Source organism: Microtus ochrogaster, chromosome 10 (genome assembly GCF_000317375.1).
Source record: "Microtus ochrogaster isolate Prairie Vole_2 chromosome 10, MicOch1.0, whole genome shotgun sequence".
NCBI lineage: Eukaryota > Metazoa > Chordata > Mammalia > Rodentia > Cricetidae > Microtus > Microtus ochrogaster.
Window position 1 is genome coordinate 46,316,607 of NC_022016.1, and position 13,062 is coordinate 46,329,668.

At 51.5% G+C, this 13,062-nt stretch overlaps 1 protein-coding gene across 2 annotated transcripts in view; it reads left to right on the forward strand.

Annotated features, from left to right (window-relative positions):
- Vwa5b1 (von Willebrand factor A domain containing 5B1) overlaps positions 1–12,722 on the forward strand; it is a 68,005-nt gene extending 55,283 nt beyond the window's left edge. For both annotated transcript variants that reach the window (XM_005353381.2, XM_026782060.1), the window contains exons 19-23: positions 1,857–1,991; positions 4,434–4,508; positions 5,153–5,207; positions 5,970–6,087; positions 7,596–12,722. In XM_005353381.2, the coding sequence (XP_005353438.1) occupies positions 1,857–1,991; positions 4,434–4,508; positions 5,153–5,207; positions 5,970–6,087; positions 7,596–8,105 (893 nt within the window). In that variant the 3' untranslated portion in view covers positions 8,106–12,722. The remainder of the gene's footprint in view (positions 1–1,856; positions 1,992–4,433; positions 4,509–5,152; positions 5,208–5,969; positions 6,088–7,595) is intronic.
- Positions 12,723–13,062: the final 340 nt, after the last annotated feature.

The following is a 13,062-nucleotide window of genomic DNA, read 5'->3' on the forward strand; positions in this document are numbered from 1 at the left end:
TTCTGTATCTGTCTGTAATATGTGTATATCTATAATGTCTGTGTGTATCTGTGGCATTTCTGTGTATGTATGTGATGTCTATGTGTGTCTGTATAGACCAGTGATTCTCAACCCTCCTAATGCTGTGACCCTTTAATACAGTTCCTCATGTGGTGATCCACCAACCATAAAATTATTAACACTGCTACTTCATAGCTGTAATTTTGCTACTATTATGAATCGTAATGTGGATATCTGATAAGCGACTCCTATGAAAGGGTCATCTGACCCCCAAAGGGGTCTTGACCCCCTGGATGAGAACAGCTGGTGTAGGGGACACTTTTTATGGTTTGTTTGTGTTTGTTTTAGTAACTCTGGGGTTTTCCTTTTCTGAATTTTACTTTCTTGGCATTTTCAGGGCCTTGTCCTTGGTTATTTTATGTTTGTTTGTTTGCTAGTCTTACTGAGGATGGAACCCAGGGCCTGGCTTACTGGGCAAGCACTGTACCCCTGAGCTACAGCTTCAGGCCTACAGTTCTTTTTTCCCTTGACCAGACCTCCAGGGAGATATTTAGAAACCAAACATGCCCTCCTCCCCCCTTTTTCTTCTCCCCTGCCCTTTTCCTTATGTGTGTTTCCAAAATGACCCCCCATTTCCAGTTCCCCGTTTCCAGCTCAGTCCACCAAAGCTGGACCAGAGGCTGTATTCTCACTCCTGTTTTAGGGAAGCTCCCCTCTCTCCCCTCACCCAGCTCTGACTCTGTGGTCGGCCTGAGAGATGGAGGACCCAGGATACTTATTCCAAACCCTAAAGCCCTGTAGTCTAGCCCAGCTCTCCCCATATGTGTGCTAAGAAACCAAAGCCCCTATTTCTTAGCCTGTAAATAGCTGTCTAGTGCAAAAAATAGAAAATATCAAGTCAGGAAGTGCATTCAAGGACCCTGGGTTAAATAAAGCCTGAGGTTTTCTCTGCTGCAGGAGGTCTCAGAGCCTGTAAAGTGTTGGTTCACATCAAGATGCCGGGGAACAGACTGTGGTCTACAGCTTTTCCAAATGTATTCCCCAAAGAGACTATTGTTTTCTGTTTATTTGTGTATTTTTAGGTGTGTGATCATATAGGTGTGTGTGTGTGTTCGTGCATGCGTGTGTGCATGTGTGTATAGAGGCCAGGGGTCAACCCCAAGTGTTGTTCCTCAAGTGCTGTTTGTTTGAGATAGTCTCGTTGGCTGGAAGCTCAGTGAATAGGCTAGTTGGATGGACGGACAGATGGTGAGTCCTAGGCATCCTCCTGCCTCTGCCTCCTCAACACTGGAATCAAAAGTGTGCACTACCACACCAAACTTTTTCACGTGGGTTCTGGGACTCAAACTCAAGTCCTTACACGCTTTACCGACTGAGCCATCTTCCCAGAAACACAGCTCTTAGATTTAAGAAACAGCAGATAGGCTAATGACCTCTGAGAATGTGGCCTCCTAAATACGCTTTTGGGAGTTGGCTTCATCCTTCTGCCTTCCATCGGCAGTGCTTGGGGCTTCAAGGATCTGTGTAGGAGAAGGGGGCTGGGACATGGGACATTTCACAGTATGTCAGCAGTTATATTCACCTGGTGATAGAGATTGTTATCTCCATTTTCCAGATGGGGAAACTGAGGCTCAAAGTTCACATCCTATCCAGCTAGTGCAGGATGGGGCTGGAGTACAAACCCAGATCTTTCTGGCCCCAAGGCTCTTAGTCTTCTGCTGTGCCTCGCTTGCCTACCTTAGGTTAACTGAAAGACAAAAGAGCCATTTGTTGGCTGCTGTCAGCCTTGGGAAAAGGGCAGGAACCAACAGGTTCACGCCCACCTGATGCCTTAACCTTCCTTGTCCTCCGCAAAGGTGCCATGCTCCGAATGGTCAGCTTCCGGAACCTGACCCGACAGTGGAAAGGCTCATCTTCTGGTGTTGGAAGGTCTCAGCCAATGCTCAGAGAACACGCCTCGGCTGCAGGAGACAGCAAATTCCAGACCCTAGGTAAATGCCATTTTGTGTGCCCAGAAGCACAGGCACCCCTATGTCCAAGGCCTCAAGGGCCCCTCTTTGAGTCTGCAGTCTTGGACCCTTAAGCAAAGAGGGCAAGGCCAAGTCTCCCGGGTTCTGGGGGACTAGCGTAGTCACAGGGGTTTGGTATAACTCCAGTACACAGCTTTGTACAGAGCTGGGAAGCAGGAGAGGGCAGGCAGCTTTCCCCAAGGCCTTCCTGGGCAGCGTCCCCTCTCGCCCTCAGCTGCCAGCCCTCCAGCCTGTGGCTTCTCCCAGACACCAAGTTCTGGGAAACCTAACGAACAGGAGCAAGTGATGAGCAAAGAGGCCGTTCCATCTACCCGGGTCCCACCATCTGCCATTTTCTGGATTCCTAGCAGCTCCCTTTCAGCCTTCACCTGATTGCCTGGTGCTCAGAGAATTGTGGCATGACCTTTGAATGACCTTGAGCTGATTGACAGGCTGGCTACTCTACATCTGTGTCTATGCCTGGCTTTCTGGCTCTCCACAGAGAGCCTGTGCTCATCATAACCCCTTCCCTTGCAACCCTCCATTGAACATGAGGAGGACACCAGAGGCCATGCCCTGAGCCTCGTCAGCCACCCACACTGTAAGAATGTTTCATCAGAGGGAAGAGATAGTAAAAGAAAGACTAGAGTACTGGATGCCCAGAGCCGTTCTTCAGAATTAAGGACAATCAATGTCTTGGCCTCTTTGTGTCCCAAGACCCAGCCCAGCCATTGAGTTTCTGGAACTTTCCTGTCTAACTGTTCTTTCTCTACATCTCAGCCCTCAGCAGGCAGAGGCTTCCATTGACATCACAAGCCTCTTCCTCCGGGTCATCCTTTGTTCAAGCCCCACATCCCCAGCCCCTCAACTCTTACGCTGCCCCTAGCTAAGGCAGTGAGCGGCCTTGCTGAGAGGTCCCCTTGTGCTCAGCTCTCTCCTCGCTACTATGAACCCCTCACAGGCACCTTGGTCAAGAGAGGAGAAAAATGGGTCCCCGAGAAGTTAGGTGACTCACTCAGGGTGACAGTGTGTGCAGGAATCAAGGCTTGGATTTAGGGTTTGGCAGTGAACTGTGACATTAAGTGGCATTGTGGTCACCTCCTGGTTGCTTCAGTCAGTCAGCCACTCCATCTCTAGCTTGTCCTTGGACTGAGTGCTATGGCAATGAGAGCCCCTTTTCATCTGGGGAAACTGAGGCTTTGCTGAAGGTGTTTGTGCATGCACCTCTTTTCTTTTTTTTTTCAAGCAAACATGCATTTATTTCTCTCAGCTGTCGACTGTGGATGTCTGTGACTAGATGTTTCAAGCTCCTGCCCCTGTGACTTCACGCCATGATGGACTGTAACCACATGACTAGATTCCCCTTCCTAGTACTTCACTCATTCATTACAACTTCCAGAACATGAGTTTGGGGGCCACTCCTGATGTGAGGAGTGCCCGTAAAGCAGCCACAGTGCTCCTGGGTTCTTGCACCTCTTTTCTATAGCTTAGACCCTCCCTTCTGTCAGATTGTCCCTTCAGTCTGACCCCAGAAGTGACAATCCTGACCATCGTCACCTTGGTTCAGCATGGTATTGGTGACTCCCCTGTCACTGTGATAACAGACCCCAAGAATAGCAACTGAGGGAGGAAAGGGTTCGCTGTGGTTGGTGGTTCCAGAGGGAAGGAGCCCGTTGTGGAGTCAGAAGAACAGAGGAAAACACGATGCGGGGCTGGGAGTGGGGGCGAGGGGGGGCAGAAAGTCGGCTGGTGATGCTTTCATCCACTCACAGGCAGCAAAAGAGAAAGAGAACAGGAAGTGGGGTGAGAATACAAAACCTCAAGTCCCGACCTGGTGCCGTGCACCCTCCAGTTAGGCTTGACTGCTAAAGGCTCCGTAATCTTCCCCAAACTTCCCCACAAACTGGGGGGCCTAGTGTTCAAATCCATGGGTCCGTGGGAGAGACTTCTCATTTAAATCACAGCAAGGATGGTTATGGACCATGATTCTCATGTCTATTTTACAGACAGGGAAACTGAGGCTCAAAGCCTTTTGATGAGTCTGGGCTATGTTCCTGGTGCCTCCTGGGGACCTAGAAGGAACATCTCAGTGGGCATAGACCTGAGAGATACCACCGCACCCAGAATCTGACTCCCATCCTGAAGTCCCCACTCCAGGCTTGCCCCAATTCCCTGTGGGGTCTGTAGTCTGAGGCTTCACTGAGTTCTTGATGATACAGTAAGCATTATCTGAGCCATGTCTCACTGAGTCCTTCCAATGACACAGGAAGACCCCTTAGCCCCAATTTACAGTGTAAACTGACAAAGTGACCTTACCAAGAGCCTACTGCTTAGTGAGTGGGGGTGTTAGATCTTGGAGCCCAGCAGGGTAGAAAGAAAGGAGGGGTGAAGGGTGTTCAGGCCCCCTGACATCCTCTGTTGCAGCCCTAGAAGAAAGCCCTGCTTCAACCTTCAATAAGATCCTGTCCCCCGCCCATGAGAAGGACACAGCTGCAGAAGGTAAGCGGGCAGCCGGGGCCGAACCTCTTACTGCGTTGGCGAATAGGAGAGGTACCAGGGGCAGGGAGGTGTCTCAGCACCAGCAGAGTGCCCAGAATGTCACTGATGTCTCAGGACAGCCACAGAGATGGAGAGGACTGCCCCAGTTTAAAAACTAAGAAGCTGAGACTTGACTGGGGGAAGCAGTTTGCCCGACGTCACCTAGCAAGTTGGTGACAGAGTTGGGCCTAGAGTTCCAGTTGCAAGGCCATTGTCCCATTGCACCCAGCATGACATCCTCCAGCAGGATTGTCAGCTCAGTGTCCAACCCAGAAACGGTGCCATTGGTCTGAAACTGTCGCCTCCTAGAAGATGCCAGGGTCTCCCTGCAAGAATCCTATAGGCTCACCTGCCCCATGTCTATGTCACCCTCGTCTGTGCACCTGTCCCATGTCTATGTCACCCTTGTCTGTCACTTGCCCCTTGCCTGTGCCACCCTTGCCCATGCACCTGGGGTGCAGCTGCCCAGCAATCAGTTCTCATCCTGGTGCCATCTATTCGTAGGTAAACTCCTGCCCCGCTCATAGCCTGTTTCCCCAGGTGGGAGGTGACTAAGTGGACAGGTCCCCCATCAAGCCTGAGTCTGTCATTCTGTGACTCCCCAGGTCCTCCTCACAACCTGTCCTCCCTGAAGGCCTCTGAGGCTCTCTTTGGATCCAAGTAAGTGGAATTTCCTCTGGGAACACGATGCTTCTTTCCTTTTCCCGTCAAAGGCAGAGCCAGCCTTGCCCCACGGGTGCTGCAAAGTCCCCCTACCTAGAGCCACCACTGTGGGCCGGGTCTCTTTAAACCTTGGAAGGCCAATAAATAGTAACTTGTGTCTTCACTGTGAAAATTTTACTCACGCAAAGCAGATTCCAGAGGGTGCATCTTGGGCTTATCTGGTTGAGGTTGCAGTCCATCACCGTGGGGAAGCCATGGAGGCGGGAACGTGAGGTGGCTGGTCAATCACGTCTGCAGGAAGGACCCCGAGAGAGATGAACTCTGGAACTCAGTTCGCTTTCTCCTTTTCCTTTAGTCCAGGACTCCAGTACATGGGATGGTGCTGCCCACATTTAGGGTGGGTCCTTCCTCTTCAGTCAGCCCAGAGAGCCAGTCGTCTCTTCATTGATTGTAGAGCCTGTCAGGTTGACAGCATTAACTGTCACAACTATCTTTGGGGTCTTCCCACCCCTGGACTCAGATGGACACAGTACCCATAGACAGCCATGAAAAACACAGACCCGTTCACTGCCCCATTGTTGCTAACGGAGGAGGTAGGGACGGACCTGCCCCCCTTTCTCCAGGCCTCCATTTCCCTGGCTGTCAATGAGGAGATTGAGAAACACCATATGTTAGGTCCTTCTGGCTCTGCCTTTCAGCAGCGTCTGGGCAGGTACCAGAGGGCTGGCATGACCAGAGAACCTGTTTCTGTCTACACAGATTGAATCTCAACAAGCCCAGGCTGCTAACCCGAGCCGCCAAAGGTTTTCTCAGCAAATCAATGGCCAAGACCCCAGAGCCAACTCCGGGCAGCCAGAGCTTGGACTACATACCGCTGGTGAGCTCCAGACCTCAGACCCCTCCTACCCAGATAATACCCCCCCCCCGTGCTTATGCCTTCCCCTCTTCAAAGGGAAGGGGCTCTCCTCCCAGTACACCTATCCAAAGAAATCCTGAACTTCCTCGAACTGCCCATGCAAGCAGACACCAAGGCAGAGGAAGCAGCCAGGAGTTCCCGCTTGGGGTGTGTGTATTAGCCAGTGCCCGTGTCAGGAGGCTTTTCTACACGTGGCTGTCCTTGCCTGAAAAATTCGCAGGACTTTGGCAGTGTCCTACAACCTCATCCACTTGCCTGCTCTCAGTACATAAAAATAAGCCTTGAAATGGCCCGCAGGTGAGTAAAAGTCATTTCCTGAGAACATGCCCATCTCCAAAAGTGGTTCTGTAGGTGGCCCAGGGTGCCACGGTGGGAAGAGAAGCCTGGCTCTTCAGCCTGCAGCTCTGAGTCAAGGAACAAGGCGAGCAGGTCCTACCACCTCTGCGTGTCCCTGAGCTTGGAGTTCATGGGGCGCATGAAGGAGAGGCAGAGTTTGGGTACATCACTTCAGGTCTCCTTCCCTCCACACCCAGGTGTGTGCATGGCATCATTTGGCATCCCTAAAAGTCCAGGTCAGCTGAGCACTTACCTATATGGTTGCTGTGCAGGGGTTAACTGAGCCTGCTCAGTGCAGATCCTGGGGAAATAAATGTAATTCCTGGGATGAAGCTTCCAGTGGAAGGCAGACTAAGAACCGGGCAATCCAACCCCTTGGGAGCAGTGAGGGGTTGCTTTGGTGGGAAATACAGGTAAGGCCCTGGAGCCTGAGGCTGGGGTGCTGACAGAACGAACTCCTGGAGAAGGCAGTGGTTGAGCCAAGACCTGACTCTTGAGGAGTCATGGCCAAAGGCCTTGAGAGGAGATAGCTTGGTATCTGGAGAATGGAGCTGAGGGGTGGAAATGCAGGGAAAAAAAGAGGGGGGCAGGTGATGCAGGGCTTTATAAATCACACGCTGGACTTAGTCTAATAGAAAACTGAGTAAGTGGGAAGTTGGTCCGGGCCTTCAGCCGATGTGTTTCCTAGGCTTTGTGGAGGGAGGGCCCTCTGAGTGCAGGACAGATGGACAGATGTGGAGGAGGAAAGAGAGAGAGGCAGGGAACGTGTGAGAAGGCAGGCAGTGGGCTGCAGCCTGTTAGGACGTAGAGAGTGACCAGCATGCATGCTGGAATAGGGGTGAGCAGACTGGAGTCTACTGGACAGGCCTCAACCATCCCAGTGGCCAAGCAGAGCCTCCACAGGGTGAGAGGCAGATTTGGAGCCAGGATAGTGAGTTTAGCTTAGAGAGTGATTGACCCACAATGCTGAAGGATAAAATGAAGCCATGCCCTGTTGACTTGGGTATCCCGAAAATAGGCAGAATGGGCAGGAGGAGGTGAACGAGCAGACTATGTGGATCTGGACGTCATGTGGCAGGGAGCTCCATGGCCTGAGAGGTTTGAAGCCCACCGAGATGCTTCTCTGCCCACAGGTGTCTCTGCAACTGGCCTCGGGAGCCTTTCTGCTCAACCAAGCCTTCTGCGATGCCATCCAAATCCCCATGGAGAAACTCAAGTGGACCTCACCCTTCATCGCCCTCCGAATGTCCCTCACCACCCGCCGGCACGATTCGAAGAGCCAGAGTCCACAGCACAGCGTCAGTCTGTCCTCTCCGTCCCTACCCTACGACGATGACAACCCCCTGGAGGCCGAAGCTGAAGGCAGCTCAGACCTGGAGCCAGGCCTGCTGTTGGAGCACACGGGGAAGCTGTGGGCCACCGTAGTGGCACTCGCGTGGCTGGAACACAGCTCGGCTTCCTACTTCATCGAGTGGGAGCTGATCGCTGCTAAGGCCAGCTCGTGGCTGGAGCAGCAGAAGGTGCCTGAGGGCCGCACGCCAAGTACACTCAAGGCCACTGCCCGCCAGCTGTTTGTGCTCCTGAGACACTGGGATGAGAACCTGGAGTTCAATATGCTCTGTTACAACCCCAATTATGTGTAGGGAGGGGGAGAGGGACGGGCCATTTGAGTTGGTAGGGGAACTTTTTGAAAGTGTAGCCAATATAGTGTTACTAGAAAAAGCCTTGCACACTGGCGGTGGGTGGGCCTGAATTCAATTCCAACCTTGCTACCACCTACTAACTTTAGATAAGTCACTGTCCCATCAGGGCCTTCGTTGCCCATCTGCAAAACAGGAGGGTGAGAGAAGCTGTTTACTAGATTTTTAAATGACCCCAATATTCCTTCCATTCAGACCTTCAAGCTCCAGAACTCGCTACTACTGGGATATGGCAAGAGAAACACACACACACACACACACACACACACACACACACACACGGGGTTGGGGGAGAGTTTTCCCTGGAGAAAGACCGTGTTGGTGCGCACGAGAGAGAGCAAAGCCCTCTCCAATAAAAGGTAGATAAGAAAATCCATCAAAGATAAGCAACCAGAACCATAAGCTTGCTCCAGACACCAAAAGACCTCCTCTGTTTATTGCATTGTGGGATAGGCTTGTGTCTCCATGGTAACAGTCCAGGGGCTCCAACTTCCACTAGGAAGCCAACCAAAGAACCATCCCTCTCAAGACTTTGCAAGAAATTCTTCCTGGTAGTTGAGTACTGCATGGTAGGTACTAAGTTTGGCTTCCTGTCTAAGAAGATGCAGGCAAGACCAGTAATAGTTCCTGTCCAGCCAAAATAATAGATTGCAGTCTGCAGAACTAGTCTAGAATAGGCAAGCTCACAGGGGTCAGTGAAGAAGCCAGACTTATTTCCATGCCTTCCACTGTTGGATAGAATGACTCCATCCATTGGTACGGAGGGGCCTCTGTGTGCATTGCATTCTGGGATAGTGGAGATGTGGCCGTACCACATTCTCAGGCAGAGAGAAAACTTGACAGCAGCAACAGAACAGGTTTGGCTGCAATGTGTCTAGACACGAAAGGGGATAGAAAGGCCTTGAAACTTTAAAGTGTGTGCTATGGGCCACCCTCTGCCAATCTGGGAACACCATGTAATAACCCTGAACTGGTGTCAAAGTGTCTAGTATCTCCCCTTCCCCTTCACACTTCCTCAGAAGTGTGCCTAGATCTCACCAAGGAAGGACACTAGCCCAGGACCCTAGACAGAATCTGGGGACCCCATAAAATCCCCTTTTTCTAAGGTCTTAACATGTCATATTTGTCTCCAAAAAACAGCCCCTGATATGAAGTCCTACAGTGTTTCCTTTTCAGTGAGACAAATCTTGATTAAACCAACCCATGGGTTATGGGCTGTGGGTTGGGGGACAGCTCCATGAAGATTCTAGTCTGTATTGGGAGCCAGCGGCAGGGATGCTTTCACAGAACACCCACTGAGTGAAGGGGCAAGAGACAGGCCCAATAGGACCTGGATGCTCTGCTCCCTGCCCTCAGGTCCTACTTTGCCCCCGGCTACACTGCTGCAGCTTCCCAGAGAGTCCCTCGCTGTCTGAGCGACCCTTTTGAAGAGGCTAGTCCCTACTTCAATGAATGCTTCCGCTTCCAGCTCACCCTCTGGGGAGAAACAGCTCCTGACCTCAGGTGGGGCAGAATGAAATCTTGGGCATTGGCTTAGCATCAGTGTCCCCAAGAGGGACAGGGATTTAGACTGTCTTGCCTGAGGTCCCAAGGAGGTATGGGAGAGACTTGTCAACTCCCCTGCTCCATCAAAACCCCCACTACTTCAGCTCCGTGGCCAGCAACCCTTGTTTCTCCAGGATGGCAAGGGTAGTGTCCCCTATCTGGTCATCATGAGAGGAAAATGGTCAGGCTGAGCGTCAAAACGTTGGATCTCGATCCCGATGCGCCCTCAGACAGTGAGAGACTTCCCTCCCTTCTCTTGGCATTTTAGAGTTCACACACTTCTTCCTGCTAACGTTCCCAGACTCCCTCTTGGTAAGCTTGGATTTGCTCTACTTCTGAGTAACTTTTAACATGATGTCTGAGCACTTTAGAACTTCTCTCTTCCCCTAGCAACGAGCAAACTGGACCGCCTAACCGGCACCTACCCGTGAGCTTGATCCCAGAACCTCAAAACCTGGAGAAGACAATGGCCGTGGCTTAGAGCAGTCCAGTTCTCGCCCAGCATGGAATTAGCTCTATGGGCTGCCTAGAGAGATAGACTATATTCACGCATCAGCTGCCAGAGCCCAGCAATATGTTTGATGCAGAAGCCACCGCTGTTCTCTGCAGCCTGAACTCACCCTCCCAGGACCATAGAACCAAGGAGCAGATCCCCTGGTATCCAGTAACCCAAGGACTGGGGGAGGGAGTGTCCAAACAAGAGGCATTCGTAAAAACTGCTCCGGTGGTACTTCAATGACTTGCAGCCTCGGTAACCACTGCTTGGCTTGCCAAGCAGATGACCAAAATTGGACCTTAAGGGAAAGATCAGAGCCCTAGGTAGTGAGCACATGCATAGAAACTAAAGTGGTACAAAGATGGAGGGGCCGTTGTTGTCCCTGCAAGCTATGTGAACTTGAACTCATTTCATTTAGTTTTTTGGGCCAGCTTCGCTTTCCAGGTCATGTCAAAGGGACACTGATGCCCTCGCTGTGTGAAGAAATGCCCACTGAGACTGTCTGGCCAACCTCTACACTGCTTCTCGTGGTAAAAACATGGGCCAAGAACCGAGGAGCCTGTGGGTTGGACCCAACCCAGCCACCACTGCGTTGTGTGACTTCTGGCAAGTTGCTGTCTTCCTCCAAGGCCCTGCTTTATTTTTTTATAGAATGATAGGATTCTACTAGGCGCCCGCTTCCAAGCTTGTTGTTACTCATCTATGAGAAACTTCTGTCTGTCAAACACACAGGGGGACACCTCAGAAAACAGACATATGCAGGCAAGGAAGCAAAAGGGTTAATGGCACCACCACTTTCCAAGGAGGTCACCCAGAAGGCAGCTCTTTCAAAGGTACCCAGCTGAAAAACTGCTGGGGGGGGGGCTTTTCCCTGGGTTGGTACTGACATCCAAACCACTTTTATAGAGTGCTTGCTGTATGGAATGCATACGAAGTACCTCTGTGGGCACACCAGGGGCCATCCCTGTCCCTTGGGAGTCTGGCAAGGAGTACTGGAAGAGCTCCCACAACACCAGGGCTGGGTGTGTCTTGACTGACCATTCTCCAGCGCCATGATCTTGCCGTGTGTGAGCGTAGCTTCAGCCTTGCATTGTCTGAACACCGCTGACCCTAACTGGCAGATCTCTGGGCACTTGGACATTCTCACTGGCGTGAGGACAACTGGCCACAGTAACACAGAAAGGAGCGTCCAGTGTCCTTTGGGTCTACCGCCTGCCCTAGGCAGACTGTGTCATTAAGGCTACTCAGCCGGGGGAGTCTGACTCTGGAGCCCAAGGAAGCTCAGTCTCCCACTTGGCTCACACTGCACTTGTGAATTTGTGGTCTTGGTTTCCAGTCAGGCCTCTGTTTGATGGTGTGTGTGTGGGGAGGAGGTTGCAGGCAGGATTTGGAGGAAGCTCCTAGAAACCACACACACACCAACATCTTTGAGGGCCAAAATTCCTCTGCTGGTCACTGCCCCCACCTTCTCCCTTGGCAGGAACTCTTAAAGGAGAGGCTATAGAAAAGAATCTACCGTACCTGACCACAGTGGCCTCCTCCCCGGAGACTGGCTATCCCATCCCCCTGCCTGGCTGGAATAAGCATGACACCCCAGTACTTGTCATTTGAGGTTTTAAATCTTGTCTCGCTCTGACTCACTAACATCTCAGAGTAACCCCAGGAGGAAGTGCGCTCTGCATCCTTAGTGCCCCGAGACAGGAGAGGGAAGGTATGTGTCCATTGCCTCAGCAATGGGAGGAGGCTTTTTTTATAGCAGGAACTAAGGACAGCAGAGGCAACAAAGACACTCTCCTCCATTGTAACATTGTAACTCTCTCTACAGTGCCACCCAAGATAACAGGGCCATGCGTGGCATTGTGCAGCTGAGTAACCTGATCCACAGAGATCTTTCCCCAGGCTGTGGACTTAGTGACCTTGCCCAGTCAGTACTACAGTTCCCTAGTGGGGAGTGCCCTGACCCCTGTGTCCACTTCTTCCCTGACCTGGTGACTCTAGCCTCACACCAGCGCTGCCTCCCCAGATGACCTGATACTACCTTTGTGAAATGTCTCCTGTTGAAGCTGCAATTCACCCAGAGTCTTGGTCCAGTCGTTCGGGGCTTACAGCCGCTTCTAAGGCAAAGCGCCTGTCTCCGTGCGTTCGTGTGGTGATGTATCATTTTAACTTTTGCTCAGGTGGCTTTGGCTCAAGTGGCATGGCCGGTGCTTGTCCCTGTCAGAGCCTCAAGTGCCTATCACACGCTGCCCTGTATTTTTCTCTGCTCACCCAAATAACCCCACAGTGCCTGGGATACTTCCTGCTTCTTGGAAAATACATTGCCAGCTTGCCTGGTGTAGCCGGTTACACTGATGTTTGCAGAGGCCCTAGATACCAGCTGTCTGATTCCAACCACACTTAGCCATGCCTACCCTTGGATTATGTGTGTGTATCTATTTTCAAAGGAATGGCTGCTTTACCACGGTGTCTCCTGTCCTCCTCCAGGCTTTCAGCTCATAAAAACTGTCCATGTGACAAGATTATACTTGTGTCTGCTGTTTTTGTTCTCAGAGCCCAAGCTAGCAGGACAGGGATGGGTTCACCTTCCTTAGTGAGCTGTGTATGTCTTGGCGAGGGTGCCTCTTAAGGTGACCAATGAATGGCCTAAGTCTGCCAGGGACTGAAAGGACTGGAAACCTTGGACACTTGTAGTGAAACAGGAGTTGGTTCCCCAGAAGCGGAGCTGGAGATATGGACAAATTGTGTGCATATACATAGTTTAATGGGGCATCCCAGGAAACAGCCTGGGAGAGGTAAGAAGTAAAATGGGATATTGTGGTATATTTTCCAGAAACGTACAGAAATGTCTATTCACCCCAG